At 44.7% G+C, this 14,381-nt stretch overlaps 1 protein-coding gene across 4 annotated transcripts in view; it reads right to left on the reverse strand.

Moving 5' to 3' along the window:
- LOC140739743 (GRAM domain-containing protein 2B) overlaps positions 1–14,381 on the reverse strand; it is a 104,945-nt gene that overhangs the window by 26,683 nt on the left and 63,881 nt on the right. For 2 of the 4 annotated variants that reach the window (XM_073068212.1, XM_073068213.1), the window contains exon 2: positions 260–403. In XM_073068212.1, the coding sequence (XP_072924313.1) occupies positions 260–403 (144 nt within the window). Of the gene's footprint in view, positions 1–259; positions 404–9,987; positions 10,257–14,381 lie in introns of those variants that run through there. The other 2 variants (XM_073068214.1, XM_073068211.1) reach the window with 2 other exon arrangements.

Genomic DNA, 14,381 nt, shown 5'->3' on the forward strand with positions numbered 1-14,381 from the left:
GGTTAAATAGGGGGTTACTGGGTTGCTCAAAAGGTTGAAAGGTCCTATTCTGTATCTCAATAAAATAAAAATAAAATAATAATAATAAACAATTAAACAAATATAGATACATAAGACAGCTTATACACAAATTGATTGTATGTCCATAAAGTGGATAGAAATAATGAAGTTCGCTCAAAAAGGTCCTCAAATCAGAACATTAGAATCTTAAATACAAATTATTACTTCTGCTTTACTTATAGAAGTTCATAAGACATACCTCATCAGTTGATGTAATTTATCTTTTTGCTGGGCCTCAAGCGTCGGGGAATCATTTTCCAAGCTGGAGGTAGGTGTCAGCGCTTGCGACTTCTTTCTGTTCTTTTTCGGCTTTTCAGCCATCATCCCAATCTCACTGGGACAGCTGCCCCAAAATAAGAATAAAGACCGTCAGAATAGATCAATGAACATAGGCCAACACCACACAGCTACGAACCTTACTGCAGTTTGCGGCTGGTTTCCAAAAGCAGATTCCGCGTGGAAATGAGAAAACTAATGGTGCAAGCGCCAACATTTTGAGCTTTGCTGTTCATTAACTGAAGAATAACAAACATTTACTGATCTGGAATAATTTTATTATAAGTCTGGCTCTGTCCCGACGAGCTGCCTTTCTGATTTATTGCTTAAAGTAAATCAAGAGGTGAAAGCCACTGAAAATAAATGCTGGCTGCTTATGTTTAAAATTCATTCAAGGAAGTTGAGCTTTACAGGCCGAGCCAGCATTTAGTTGCCCAGTCCCAGGTGACCTTGAGTTGTGAACTTCCGTCTTGAACTATTCAGTCCTTGAGACGCGAATATACCCACAAAGCTGTTAGATATTCCGCTAATACTGAAGGAAACCGCATCATCATTCAAGGACAAATAGTTATAATTTTAAATGGTCCATGTTGAATGAATCGACCTTTGTTCTAATACATTCTGGACACAATAACGAAACAACTTTTTCCCAACAATACAAATGTTGTAAAAGTATACGACAGGCTGTAAAATCACAGTTGTCCAAAACTCTGAAGGAGACTGCTTAAGTGCACATTTTCTGCACTTTATAATGGATTGGAAGGTAAGATTAGAGACAGTGCTGGAAGAAATCAGCAAGTCAGGTAGTATCTGTGGATTGACGTTTCATAAAATAAAGAATACAGGCCCTTCGGCCCACGTTGTTGTCCTGCCCTTTTAGCCCACTGCAAGATCAACCTAACCCTTCCTCCTACATCGCCCATAACCCTCCGTTTTTCTTCTATCCACGTGCCTAGCTAAGATTCTCTTAAATGCCTCTAATGCATCTACGTCTATCACCACTTCTGCCCTTGTTCTCAGGCCCTTACCACTCTCAAAATAACCTACCTGGCATCTGTCCTAAACTCACCTTATACTTCCTCCACTCTCCTTAAAAGAATAGTACCCTCTGGTATTACCCACTGCTTCCCTGGGAAAAAGGCACTGGCTGTCCAATCTATCTCTGCCTCTCATAATCGTATACACTCTATCAAGTCACCTCTCATCTACCTTCCCTGCAAAGAGAAAAGCTTTAGCCCCCTCAACAGCCAGCACAGGACCCACCAATAGACAATCTCTTAGGAGAATATCATACTCAACTCGGGTGATCAAACTACTGCCAATACTCGGAGGCTATAGTTATACCTACAACAGCTGGTCGATTTATTTAAAAACACACACCCATTGCACCCAATTGAATCACCCCCAGGGCATAAGTGACCTCCTGCAGTGTTGGAGGAACTCAGTGGGTTGGGCAGTAGCGATGGAAAGAGCCCTGATGAAGGGCTCCCTAGTTACTACTTGACCCATTGAGTTCCTCCATTGCTTTGTGTGTTGCTCCAGACTCCAGCACCTGTAGCCTCCTGGGTCGCTACCCGCTGAGCACCTTACATGCACGCCTCCTTCTCCTACCAACAGCACAGCCTCTGCTCACTCCCCCATTTATGCTGTATTCCAAGAGGAACGCCCATTAATACACCATCCCTGGGGATAACGTGGAAGCACCAGAGTCATCAGGAAGTTCGTAGGCTGCTGTCACCCTACTCCGACTTGGAAGAAGAACCACAAAAGTACCATCTACCAGCAACCAACCCGTGAAGCATTTTGGTGGAGAGGCCCTTCCTCCTGCCAAACTAGTATTCAAGGGATCACTGCAGCCTGAACCGCATTTCAGCCGCGTCCCGTAGGCCTAATCCCAGCACACCACAAGCATCATCTGAGAAGGTCCTATGGTTGGCTCTGCCAGGTCTCATTTTACATGTGTTAAGACGGCCACAGAGCCTCGTTGTCGAAGGACAGAACGCGTTACACAGTAGCCACTTTACCACAATTGCTTTATTACCACAAGCACAGTAGAGTGCAGAAACCTTCATTTTTTAAATTCAGAGATACAGTGCGGAATAGGCCATTCCTGCCAACGAGTTCCGATTTAACTCTAGCCTAATCACAGGATAATTTACCATGACCGAGTGACCTACTAACCAGTGCATCTTTGGACCGTGGGAGGAAATTGGGGCACCTGGAGGAAACCCACACATTCCACGGGGTGAACGTACAAACTCCTTACCGAATACGCCTGGATTGAAACTGAAGGTGGCATTACCTGCAGGATACTGAATGTTGAGTAAACGGATTCCGTTCTGCGGTACCGCATGGCAAGCACGCAACACCTTAAAAGGCGAGTCTGCGGTCAGTAGCGGTACGAAATAGCTTACAACCGTGGTGAATTCATTTGTTTGCATCACTTGAAATGATGCACTTCAAAACAGGCGCGTGCATTAAATCAACATGCAAAATAATCTGGCAGACAGACATTCTTCAAAGCGTGTGGAATAATGTGCTCAAATTGCATGATCCTTAGCTCAAAACGTGCATATACTAAGTGAACTTCAGTGTTCCAAAGGGGCTTGCACTGCCTAAATGACATGGCGGAACGAGACCCTCAAATGGTCACGGTCAACCATGGATGCTGCACTGTTCAGATACACAAGCCAGGGCAGTACGATATGGAGGGCAAGCTGTTGCCCCTGCAGCAATCTCCCCCTCTCCGTACAGCTGATGAATCCAAAGGAACGGCAGAGACCGACACAGTTCGGCACCAGCAGCGTGGCAGAATTTACCAGTCAGCATTGAACTCAACGCCGGACTGCCTTCGGGACTCCAGCTCCAGATTTTGACCCTTCGGGTTTATTCCCAAAGCCTTCCCAGAGTGTGGGTCTAGCTGCAAGTCAGAAGCAGTTTGAGAGCAGAGTTTTCCCTCTCCTAGATAAGCTGCAAACCACAGCAGAGAAGCCCCATCCGGCAGAAGCGACTGGTTTTAAGGCGCCAGTAACCCGCCTTTGCCCCTTCGCTGGTTCTGGCTGGTTTAATAGCGGAGCCACACGTGAAGGCCAGGAGCTGGACTTGGTTGTCAGAGGCTGTTTGAGACGCATGCTATTGGGAGCTTGTCCTCACTACCTCCCCCAGCTCTGACAACCTTAAGACACCCGTGGTTTAACCCATGGAACAAACCCACTGACAGGGCATACTGAACTTAGTTACAATCATCCACGTAGCACAGAGAACATCTGCATCACTGTTCTTTTCTTCAGTACAAGATGGTTTAGTTATTTAGAGATATGGCACAGTAACAGGCCCTCCCGGCACAACCCAATTACACCCACGTGACCAATTAACCCACTAACCGTACGTCTTTGGAATACGGGAGGAAACTGGAGCACCTGGAGAAAACCCGCGTAGTCGTAAGATGAGTACGCAAACTCCTCACAGACAGCGGCAGGAATCGAAGCCGGGTCCCTGGCACTGTGATGGCATTACACTAACCACTATACCTTGCTCATTATAACATATAACCGCATAACAATTACAGCACAGAAACAGGCCATCTCGGCCCTTCTAGTCCGTGTTTGTGTTGTGCTACAGATAGCAAAAGCTTGATACTTTTTTTTTTAAAAAAGGCTGGTGCTGAAGTAAGACAGTGTAGTATTACTCTCCAGTTACTTATCTTTATTCATAATAAACCTTATTTACAAGAATAAACTGCAATGCCTTTTCATTCTTTACATTCATAGTCAATGCTTTCCGTACTGTCCTATTGCATTTACACACATCAGCAGCACGTGGCCCCTGGGGTGGTGTACGTTACAGTAATAATTGAGGGGCTCCCTCTCCGGTAGAAGAACCCTTTGTGGGGAAGGAACACGTTGTGACCCTTCCTCGATGAGCCCTTGCAGTGGCTACACCAAGCTCTAGGGCGCCTCCCAGCACGCAGCGTCCCTCCCCAGTCCACAATGTTCCTCCCCCGGACAGGCAGACCAAACTGTCCTTTCGCCAAGTTGATGGTCTGCCAGCAACCATGGATGCCAGTCTGTGTGTGTCTGTCTCTGGGAACAGCCCGTAGGTCAAAGAGTCCTCTGTCACGCGGCTCCTCAAATAACTCCCATCACACAGTAGGAAGCGACTGAGCCCTCCAGATCCACAGCACAGCATCTTAAACACATCAAATCCAGTTCTATTCCCTCCAACTTCTCTTACCTCCACAATTCTCTCTCTCGCGGCCATCAAGTCATCTCTGATCCTTTGTTTGTCACTTATCTGTACTATTTACAGCATCTCAAAACATTAAAATACAGGAGCTGATATTCAGAATGATGTGATCACCGTCCTGGCTACAGCATCAGACTGCTGGGAGTGGGGAGCTAAGAGAATGTAAATTGGAAAAACTTAAAGGTCTTGTTACTGTTCCATCACACGTTAGCAATCAAGTCCAACAAATCAGTGTTGTGTTGCATAGGACTGTAAATCACATACAATGACACCGTCCTCCACGACTGATAACAAGTCATTTGAGGGTTTACACTCGCAGAGAACACTAGCTCAATGCCAAGTAGTTTAGTTCGCCGATCACCTCCCTCTGGTCCACCTCCTCCTTCCCTTTCTCCCATGATCCACTCTCCTCTCCTATCAGATTCCTTCTTCTCCAGCCCTTTCCATCCATCTCCTCCCAGCTTTTTACTTCACCCATCCTTCCCAACTCATCTGGTTTCACCTATCACTTGTCAGCTTGCCTCTTTCCTCTCCCCCCACCCCCCCATCCCACCTTATTCAGGCATATTCTCCCTTCCTTTCTAATCATGATGAAGGGTCTCAGCCCAAAATGTCACTGTTTATTCGTTTATTCCTTTCAGTAGAACTTGCCTGGGTTCCTTATGGCTGTTATAACTGGTGGGGGGGGGGGCGGGGTGGAGTTGGTACTGGGATAAGCTCCATTTACCCACTAAATGGTAGCGGGAGCAATGGCGTGCATCTCAAATAGCCTCTGACAACCAAGTCCAGCTCCTGGCCTTCACGTGTGGCTTAGCTACTAAACCCGGCAGAACCGTTTCTACGGAAGAGACAAGGGGCAGAGGCTGGGGTCTTAAAAGCAGTTGTTTTAGGCAGTTGGGGTTTACCTAGGAGAAGGAAAACTCTGATCACAAGCCTCTGCTGCCTTGTGGCTATAACCACTCACGGGGAAGGCTTCAGGAGCAAACCCAGTGGAAGATTCTGGAGCTGGGGTCCCTAAGGCAGTCCTACATTGTGTTCAACACTGACGGACAACTCCCGTGACACCGCTGGTGCCAGACTGTATCGATCTCTGCCGTTCCTTAGGATTCAGCAGCTGTGTAGAGAGGGGTGCCTGCAGCAACAGCATGCTCTCCATATTGTACTACCCTGGCTTGTGTATCACGTAGGCACCCGGGGTGCAACATCCATGATGGCCCTGACCAACAGAGAGCCTCAGACGCCGCCTGATCTTGCTGAGTTCTTCCAGCATTTTGTGCACGTTGCTGAGAGTTTTTGGTAATGTTTAAGAAGTTATGTTTAGCACAGAAGAGTCCGTCACAGCCCAACGAGCTGCCTTGCCCAGCAACCACCCCACTTAACTCTAGCGTTATCACGGCAATTTACAATTAACCTGTGAACCGGTAAGTCTTGGGAATGTGGGAGGAAACTGAAGCACCCAGAGGAAATCCACATGCCCATGGGAAGGACGTACAAACCCCTTACAGACGGTGTCAGAATTGAACTGCAAACTCCGACGCCCCGAGCTGTAATAGCATCATGCTAACCGCCACGCTACCGTAGCTTTAAAATCAACAATCTACTGAAAGAAAGGAATTGTCGATGTTTTAAATCACACTTGTATTTACTCATTGTTTCATTAAATTGCCATTGTTTTCCCCTTCCCTTGCAGATGAGTGGCAGCAGTTTACCTGCTGAAAGCAGTTGTAAAGCAGTTAACAGCTATCTATAGAGGTGTAAATTTAACATCGCCAATGATGGAAATGCAAAAATGCTGGGGTGGGGGGGGGGGGGGGATCCTCAGCAGGTCTCTGATCTGTGGAGAGAAGAGGTCAGTCAGCATTTGTCTTGAGAGACCATGGATTTTCCAAGGTTGTATGGGAGACCGGCACCAATGTTGTCCAAGGGAAGGGCAAGGGTCGATACACCGTTTGGCACCGTCGCAGAGCAATGTGTGGTTAAGTGTCTTGCTCAAGGACACAACAACAAGCTGAGGCTTGAACTAGCGACCTTCAGATCACTAGACCAACGCCTTAACCACTCGGCCAATGGTCAGTCAACATTTCAGGTCAAAACCCTTCAACTAGACTGAAAAATAGAGGGAAGTCAGTCAGCATAAAGGGATGAGGGGAAAGAGCTGGCAAGCAATGTGGGAGGTGGGGAAGGGGTTTGAAGGGAAAATGAGGTGGTAGGCGGATGGAGGAGGAAGAGTGAAGGTAGTGACAGAGGCTGGGATAAACTGCAGAAAAGGTTTATCAGAATTATATCTGGTTTGGAATCTACACATTATAAGCAATGGTTGGACAAACTTCAGTTGTTTTCCCTAGAGTGAGACAGGCTGAGCGATGCCCTTATAAAATTATGAGACATAGAAAGGGTAGATTGTTATTTTCCTTGTAGCTCAATTTGCCTATGCTTGTTTGTATTCTTATACAATCACCTAATTGTTCAGCGAATTTTCCTGTAATTGTAGTTCAATATGGCTATTCTACAAGTTCATTGTTATCACTGGAATTTTTTTATATATACAAGTTCTAGTTTTTATTTATTCAAAATAACCATGATCTCTTTGATCACTGTTCTTCCAGTGTCTCATGACCCTGCTAGTGGACTGTTTGCCCCACTCCCATCAGAGAGGAGGCTTTGTAGCATCCACGCCAAGACCACCATACTCAAAAACAGTTACTTTCCCCAAGCAGTAAGGTTGATCAACACTTCCACTCACTAACCAATCCTCCACACCCCAACCACCACTATTTTATCATTTACAGTAAGCCACTCCTGTATCGAGCATCACTCTATGGACATACAATTGAGCTATCTTATGTATTTATATTTATTGTTTTATTACTGTGTTCTTATCTTACTGGGTTTTTTGTGCTACACCAGATCTGGAGTAACATTTAGTTAATTGTCAACACTGTACTGGAAATGACATTTTACACTCTTGAATCATTAGGAGACCACAGTGCAGATTGGAAATAACACCTTCTCCTCACTGACAATCAACACCAGCGCACCTCAAGGACGCATGCTTAGCTCTTCTCTCTCTACACCCATGACTGAGTGGCTAGGCACAACTCAAATACCATCTATAAATCTGCCAATGACATAACCGTTGTTGGCAGAATCTCAGATGAAGAGGAGGTGAACAGGAGTGAGATAGATCAGTTAGTTGAGTAACAACCTTGCACTCAGCGTCAGTAAGACCAAGGAATTTATTGTGGACATTAGGAAGGGGCAAAAATTCGAGGGAACACGTACCAGTCCTCATCAAGGGATCAGCAATGGAAAGAGTGAGTAGTTTCAGGTTCCTGGGTGTTAACACCACTGAAGATCTGTCCTGGGCCCAACTTATTGATGCATTGATGAAGAAGGCATGCCAGCAGGCTGTACTTCATTTGGAGTTTGAGGTTTGGTGTATCACCAAAGACTCCAGCAAATTTCTACAGATGTACCGTGGAGAGCATTCTAACTGGTTGCATCACCCTCTGGTATGGAGGCATGAATGCAGCTTTTCCCATTTCTGTGCGAAGGGTTGTAAACTCAGCCAGCTCTGTCATGGGCACTAGCCTCCCAACCATCAAGGCATCTTCGAAAGGTGATGCCTCAAAAAAAAAGGACCCCCCATCACCCAGGACATGCTCTCTTCTTATAATTACCAACAGGGAGGAGATACAGGAGCGTGAAGACACACACTCAACGTTTTAATAAACTGCTTCTTCCCCTCTACCATGAATTGACAATGAACCAACCCATGAACACCACCTCACTATTTTTGCTCTACTTACTTAATGTTTAATATACATTTCTTAAATGGCCACATGACTGACGTTCGTTAGAAACTGTTCAGCAAAGCTTCCTGTCCCAATTAAGCGGCATAATGTCCCAAATAAACAAAAGGAATCTGGGTCATTTTCTCAATTAGTTTTCGTTCTTTAAGAATTATCCCAAATAGGAGGCTGCCCCAATTAGCCTACAGCCCAGTTAACCAGAATCCACCGTATTTCAACGATCCTTTGGCTAATTGGGGCAGTTGCTTCACTGGACCAAAATGTACTGATCCCAATCTGTCCCAGGTGACTGGAATCTACCGGATGGCCTTTTAGACCCCCTCACTCACCTCACAAACTCAAGGAAACACTGAGAATAGTCAGCATTTACCATGACGGAACATGATAGCCAACTCGGGCGCAGTGCAAAATGCAAGGTGAAAACAATTTAAAGTATTGACTGAGCCTCTAGTATTGGCTGGAACACCAAGTTTGAATTAGTTTGTTTTGAAGAGTAACACCGCTGATAAAGAAAAAAGAATGCAAATTAGAGAAGCAGAAACCAGACTGCAAACAGTCACCTTGCATTCCACGGCACCCCAATCTGTCAAGGTCTGTGCATTAGCCTCCGCACATTAAACAATTTTAGGTCTTGTGATGATCAGTAAGTGGTGAAGGGGGGCAGGAAGCCCCTCAGAATACGTAGACCCCAGTCCCACCAATAGACAACCCCTTAGGAGAACATCATTCTTGACTTGAGTGATCGCACAACTACTAGCCAAACTGCAATCATTGCCTATTTCCCTGTCATTTGCAGAGCACGATGCAAATCCACAGATATACGCTTGTGACTTCGGATCAGTGATCACCTACAATAATCTCTGATGTTCTCCCCCCACCCCACCCATCATCTACCTGGGGGGGCAAGGCCAACTATGCGACCAGAGTTTTGGGAGAAGAACCAATAGCAGACATCTGACTGCCCCCAAATTCCTGATCTAAAGGTTAAGGTTGTTTGGAAGGCACCAATAAATATTTTGGATTTCTAAAGTTATTTGCCAACCGATAGATTTCCAATTACCAAGCATAACTTTTTAAAACTTTCAATATGTAACACAGTTTATTGTACTTTAACACAGACCATTCCCAGGTAACAAATAGATTCAATTTTTTTTAAAAATCAATATTTTCAAGTTTTCCTATACTCAGAAAATGTTTAATTACAAAATGGTAGCTATACACCTTCTGGGCATGGGCTAGCAACCCCATCCTGTAAAAATCCAGTGCCAACAGAAGCTGCAAACACCCCACCCCTGGCAGAGAAGAGATCTTAGAGGATGGGCTACACCTGGCGCAGGACAGAGGGCTCCGGTAAACTGCAGTCAGCAGCCTGCCTCAGTGAGGCTGGTGGTCTTAAGAGGGAAAAGAACCATGCCTTCACAATATTGTAATGAAAGGCAACAAGCCTTTCCTCTTGTTACAATACAAGATCCTTCCTTGGATCAGAGAGCAAGGGGTTATTATTCTATCAGATCTATCTTTGATAGAAGCATCCAGAACACAATAATTTTTTTTAAATGAAAAAAATCTCAAAATCCATGTAAACAAGTTTTACCTTAGAAGCTCCTGCAGTTGAACTTTCTTCCCAAGTGAATTCATATGCATTTTGAAGGAAGACTGTCCTTTACAATGGCTACCAAGTCATTTGGAATGATTCTGAATCAACACAGAGTGAGTTGTGTTCTAATCAATCCACCAGGGAAGATTATTTAAGCAAGTTCCTGTCCCAAATCAAGCAACATCGATCAGCTTTCAGTCAGCCCAATCAGGTCTGAGCTAAACTATGCTCTTCTTCCTGTCTGAAAACTGGCCTGACAGGATCCTGTTTGAAATAAATACTCAGGAAATAGCTTCTTGCTGAAATTATGAAAGGCAATACACAAAAACTTCTAAAGCTAGTACATGGAATTAATTTTGTGTTTTTATTTACTTCAACAAAAAACGGTCACCTCCAATAAATGACCCTCAAGGGAAAAATACATTAGTACAAAATAACACACACGAAAGTGCTGAAGGAACACAGCAGGGGTTCCTTAAGGTTGCTACGACCATATGTGGTAATGGGGATAAAGCTCCACTACATACAAAACGCTCCCAACAGCAGGCACCTCTGACAACCAAGTCCAGCTCCTGGCCTTCACACGTGGCTTAGCCACTAAGCCCGGTGGAACAGTTTCTATTGACAGAAGATGGGCAAAGGCGGGTTACTGGCACCTTAAAACCAGTCACTTCGGGCTAATGGGACTCGTCAGCTGTGGTTGGCAACTCTGTTGTCAAACCTCCGCTGCCTCGCAGCTATATCCGCACATGGGGAAGGCTTTGGGAGTAAACATATTGAAAAATCTGAAGCTGGTGTTTCCTCAGGCAGTCCTACATTGGATTCAAATCTGACTGGCAACTCCTACATCACCACTGGTGCCAGATGGTTCCAGTCTCTGCCGTTCCTTTGTTTTCATCGAGCCGCATGGAGAGGGGAAGCCTGCCACATGGGCAACAGCTTGCCCTCCATATCGTACCACGCTGGTATGCATATCACATATTCAGTTAGGGCACAATATCCATATAGTCAGCCATTACCAACAGAGGGCCTCATAACTCAGAAGTTCAGAGGTTTCAGGGTGAGACCCTTCATTACGACTTCAACTGGTTACAAAATAAATTACACTTCAGGCTCTTTATAGTCAGATTCTGCCAAAAAAGACCACAAGGCACAGGAGCAGAATTAGTCCATTTGGCTCATCATGTCTGCTCTGCCTCATTCTGTGGAAAGGCGTCTCCCAATAAGTAACTCAATAAAAATTGAACATGTTCTAAAACTGAAAGGAAACGTTGGACTGCACAGGTTAAAACTGGCCAGCTCCAGTTTCCACACATACCACCTGATCAACTGAGCATTTGCACCGCCTTCTATTTTTCAGATTTCCACTCTGCATTTAAAAAAATAAAATTCATGACTGAAAATTGGAGAAATACAGCCAGTTCTAAATTTATGAAAGGGATGTTCCCTCTCCCCCCCCCCCCAAAAAAAAACACATTTTGTTTATTGAAACTTCATAATTCAAAAAGGTGAGGCAAAATGGATTTAAACCCCCGTGCAGGGTGCAGCGAGGGGCACACCGTCCATTATAGTTGGAAAGTAAATCTACAAGGCAAGGAGTGAAGGGCTTTGTGCGTTAATCAAAGGAGATCCTGTTCTGAGGGGTCTCAGCCTGAGAAGTTGACGGTTTACTCTTTTCCAAAGATGCTCCCCGACCTGCTGAGTTCTTCCAACATTTTGTGTGTGTTGCTTTGGATTTCCAGCATCTGTAGACCTTCCCATCCAATGACAATTGCTCTTTATATGATCAGTAAGGGATCTCTTCCTTTACACTTGCTCTGGTAGTTCATTGGTTTCTAGGGGAACTAGCTGGAAAAATTCAAATTAAACAACTGGAACATTAAAACACCATCTTTTCCCATCCATTTAATTACAGGATTCACTTTATTTACAACAAGTGGGATCAACCACCACTCAAATGAGACTTGCATAGTATTGCAGAGAGACTACTAGAAGAAACTAAAGTCAGACCAAATCAACACACACATAAAATGCTGGAGGAACTCAGCAAGTCAGGCAGCATCAATGGAAATGAATAAACAACCAACATTTCAGGCCGAGACCATTCATCAGGACTGGAAAGGAAGGGGGGAAAAAGATGCCAGAATAAAAATGTTCATGGGGAAGGAGGATAGTTAGAAGGTGATAGGTGAAGCCGTATGGGTGAAAGGCAAAGGACTGGAGATGAAGAAATCCAATACAAAATGAGAATGGACCATAGGAGGAAGGGAAGGGGAGGGGGACCCAGGTGGAGGTGATAGGCAGGTGAGAAGAGGTAAGAGGCCAGAGTGGAAATAGAGGAGGAAAGGGGGCGGCCATGGACTGACATGTCGGAACACGTCAGAACGGGATCAAAAGACACCTTCCCACGGGTTATTAGATTGTGGATAATCCACAGCTCAACTCCATTTCTCCCCCTTTCGGCAACTTGGGGCACTTTTAAAACAGGCAAACTTGTTACTGCCCAATCGGTTTCATCTCAAAGTGATAGAAGCAGTCATCTGGTGAGCTGCCAAATAGTATTTTCTCCAAAACTAATCTACCAGCTGATACTGAGTTTGGGTTTTCTCAATTGGCTCCAGACTTCACCACAGACTTGGTTCGGACATGGGACCAAACAGCTGAACTCTGAGAGAAAAGGTAGAACATTCTAATTCAGGGGTTCCAACCTGGGGTCCAGATACCCTTTGGTTAATGGTAGGGGTCCAGGGCATATAAAATGTTGGGAACCCATTCTAACTGGTTGCGTCACCATCCGGTATGGGGGGGCCACTGCACAGGATCGGAAAAAGCTGCACAGGGTTGCAAACTCAGTGTTGGGCACTAGCCTCTCCAACATTGAGGCCATCTTCAAAAGGCGATGTCTCAAAAAAGTGGCGTCCATCATTAAGGATCCCCACCACCCAGGACATGCCCTCTTCTCGTTGCTACCATCAAGGTGGAAATAAGAAACATGAAGAAACACACTCAACGTTTCAGGAACAGCTTCTTCTGCTTCACCATCAGATTTTTTTAAATGGACAATGAAGCTAACTCACTTTTTTTTGCTCTCTTTTTGCACTAATATAGTTTTATATATATTTCTTATTGTAATTTATAGTTTATTTTATGTATTGCATTGTAATGCTGCTGCTGATAAACAACAAAACCACGCTATGTGCCAGTAATATTAAAGATAATCTGATTCTGAATGAATAATCTTGATGCCTGGGTAGTATTGATCCATGAAAAGCACTGAGGAACATTGATAATTGAAAAGGGAATGCACTTCACCGATTGCATCAACCTGTTTCACAACTCCGATCACAATAGCTACATACATTCTATTTCTTATTTTGAAAATCTCCCTTCACACCCTTAATAGACAGTAGGTGCAGGAGTAGGCCATTCGGCCCTTCTAGCCAGCACCGCCATTCACTGTGATCATGGCTGATCATACACAATCAGTACCCCGTTCCTGCCCTCTCTGCATATCCCTTGACCCCGCTATCTATAAGAGCTAAGTCTAAGAACTGGACATTTTGTAATTGCCAATTGGCACGCCACCATAGATCATTATTGAGGGGAAAGTTCCGGAAGCACATACTTGGGTATATATAAAGGAGTAGTACTCCCTAATAGTACATAGCACAGTGGCCCTTCATCCCACAATGTTGTGCCGACCTTTTTAACCTATTCTAATGCTTCACATGCCCAAGAGTCTCTCAATTGTTCAGAATCAGATTTAGTATCACTGGCATATGTCGTGAAATTTTTTAGCTTTGTGGCAGCAGTACATTGCAATACATGATAAAACAGAAAAATAAAGTAAATCAACTAAAGTATATAGATCGATACTTTATTCATCCCAAAAGAAATCACAGTGTCGCAGTAGCATTACCAGTGCACAGATATAAATATTAGAGAAGGAAGGATAAAAAAATAAGTTACCTCAAACAGTCTAAGAGGAGGGGGTCATCACTTCCCTGGCTATAGGTTGACTCATTATAGAGCCTAATGGCCGAGGGCAAGAATGACTTCATATGGTGCTCTTTGGAGCAGCACAGTTGTCTTAGTCTGTTACTAAAAGTGCTCCTCTTTCAGCCAAGATGGCATGCAGAGGGTGAGAAAAATTGTCCAGAATTGCCAGGATTTTCCATAGGGTCCTTTGTTCTACCACAGCCCCCAATGTGTCCAGTGACTCCTGAAACAGAGCCAACATTTCTGATCGGTTTATTGAGCCTGTTGGCATCACCCATGCTGATGCCATTGGCCCAGCTCACCACCTCATAGAAGATTGTATTGGTGACAACAGACTGGTAGAACATGTGAAGAAGAGGCCTGCACATTCCTAAGGACCTCAGTCTCCTCAG

The sequence above is a fragment of the Hemitrygon akajei genome, chromosome 16 (assembly GCF_048418815.1).
Source record: "Hemitrygon akajei chromosome 16, sHemAka1.3, whole genome shotgun sequence".
Lineage (NCBI taxonomy): Eukaryota > Metazoa > Chordata > Chondrichthyes > Myliobatiformes > Dasyatidae > Hemitrygon > Hemitrygon akajei.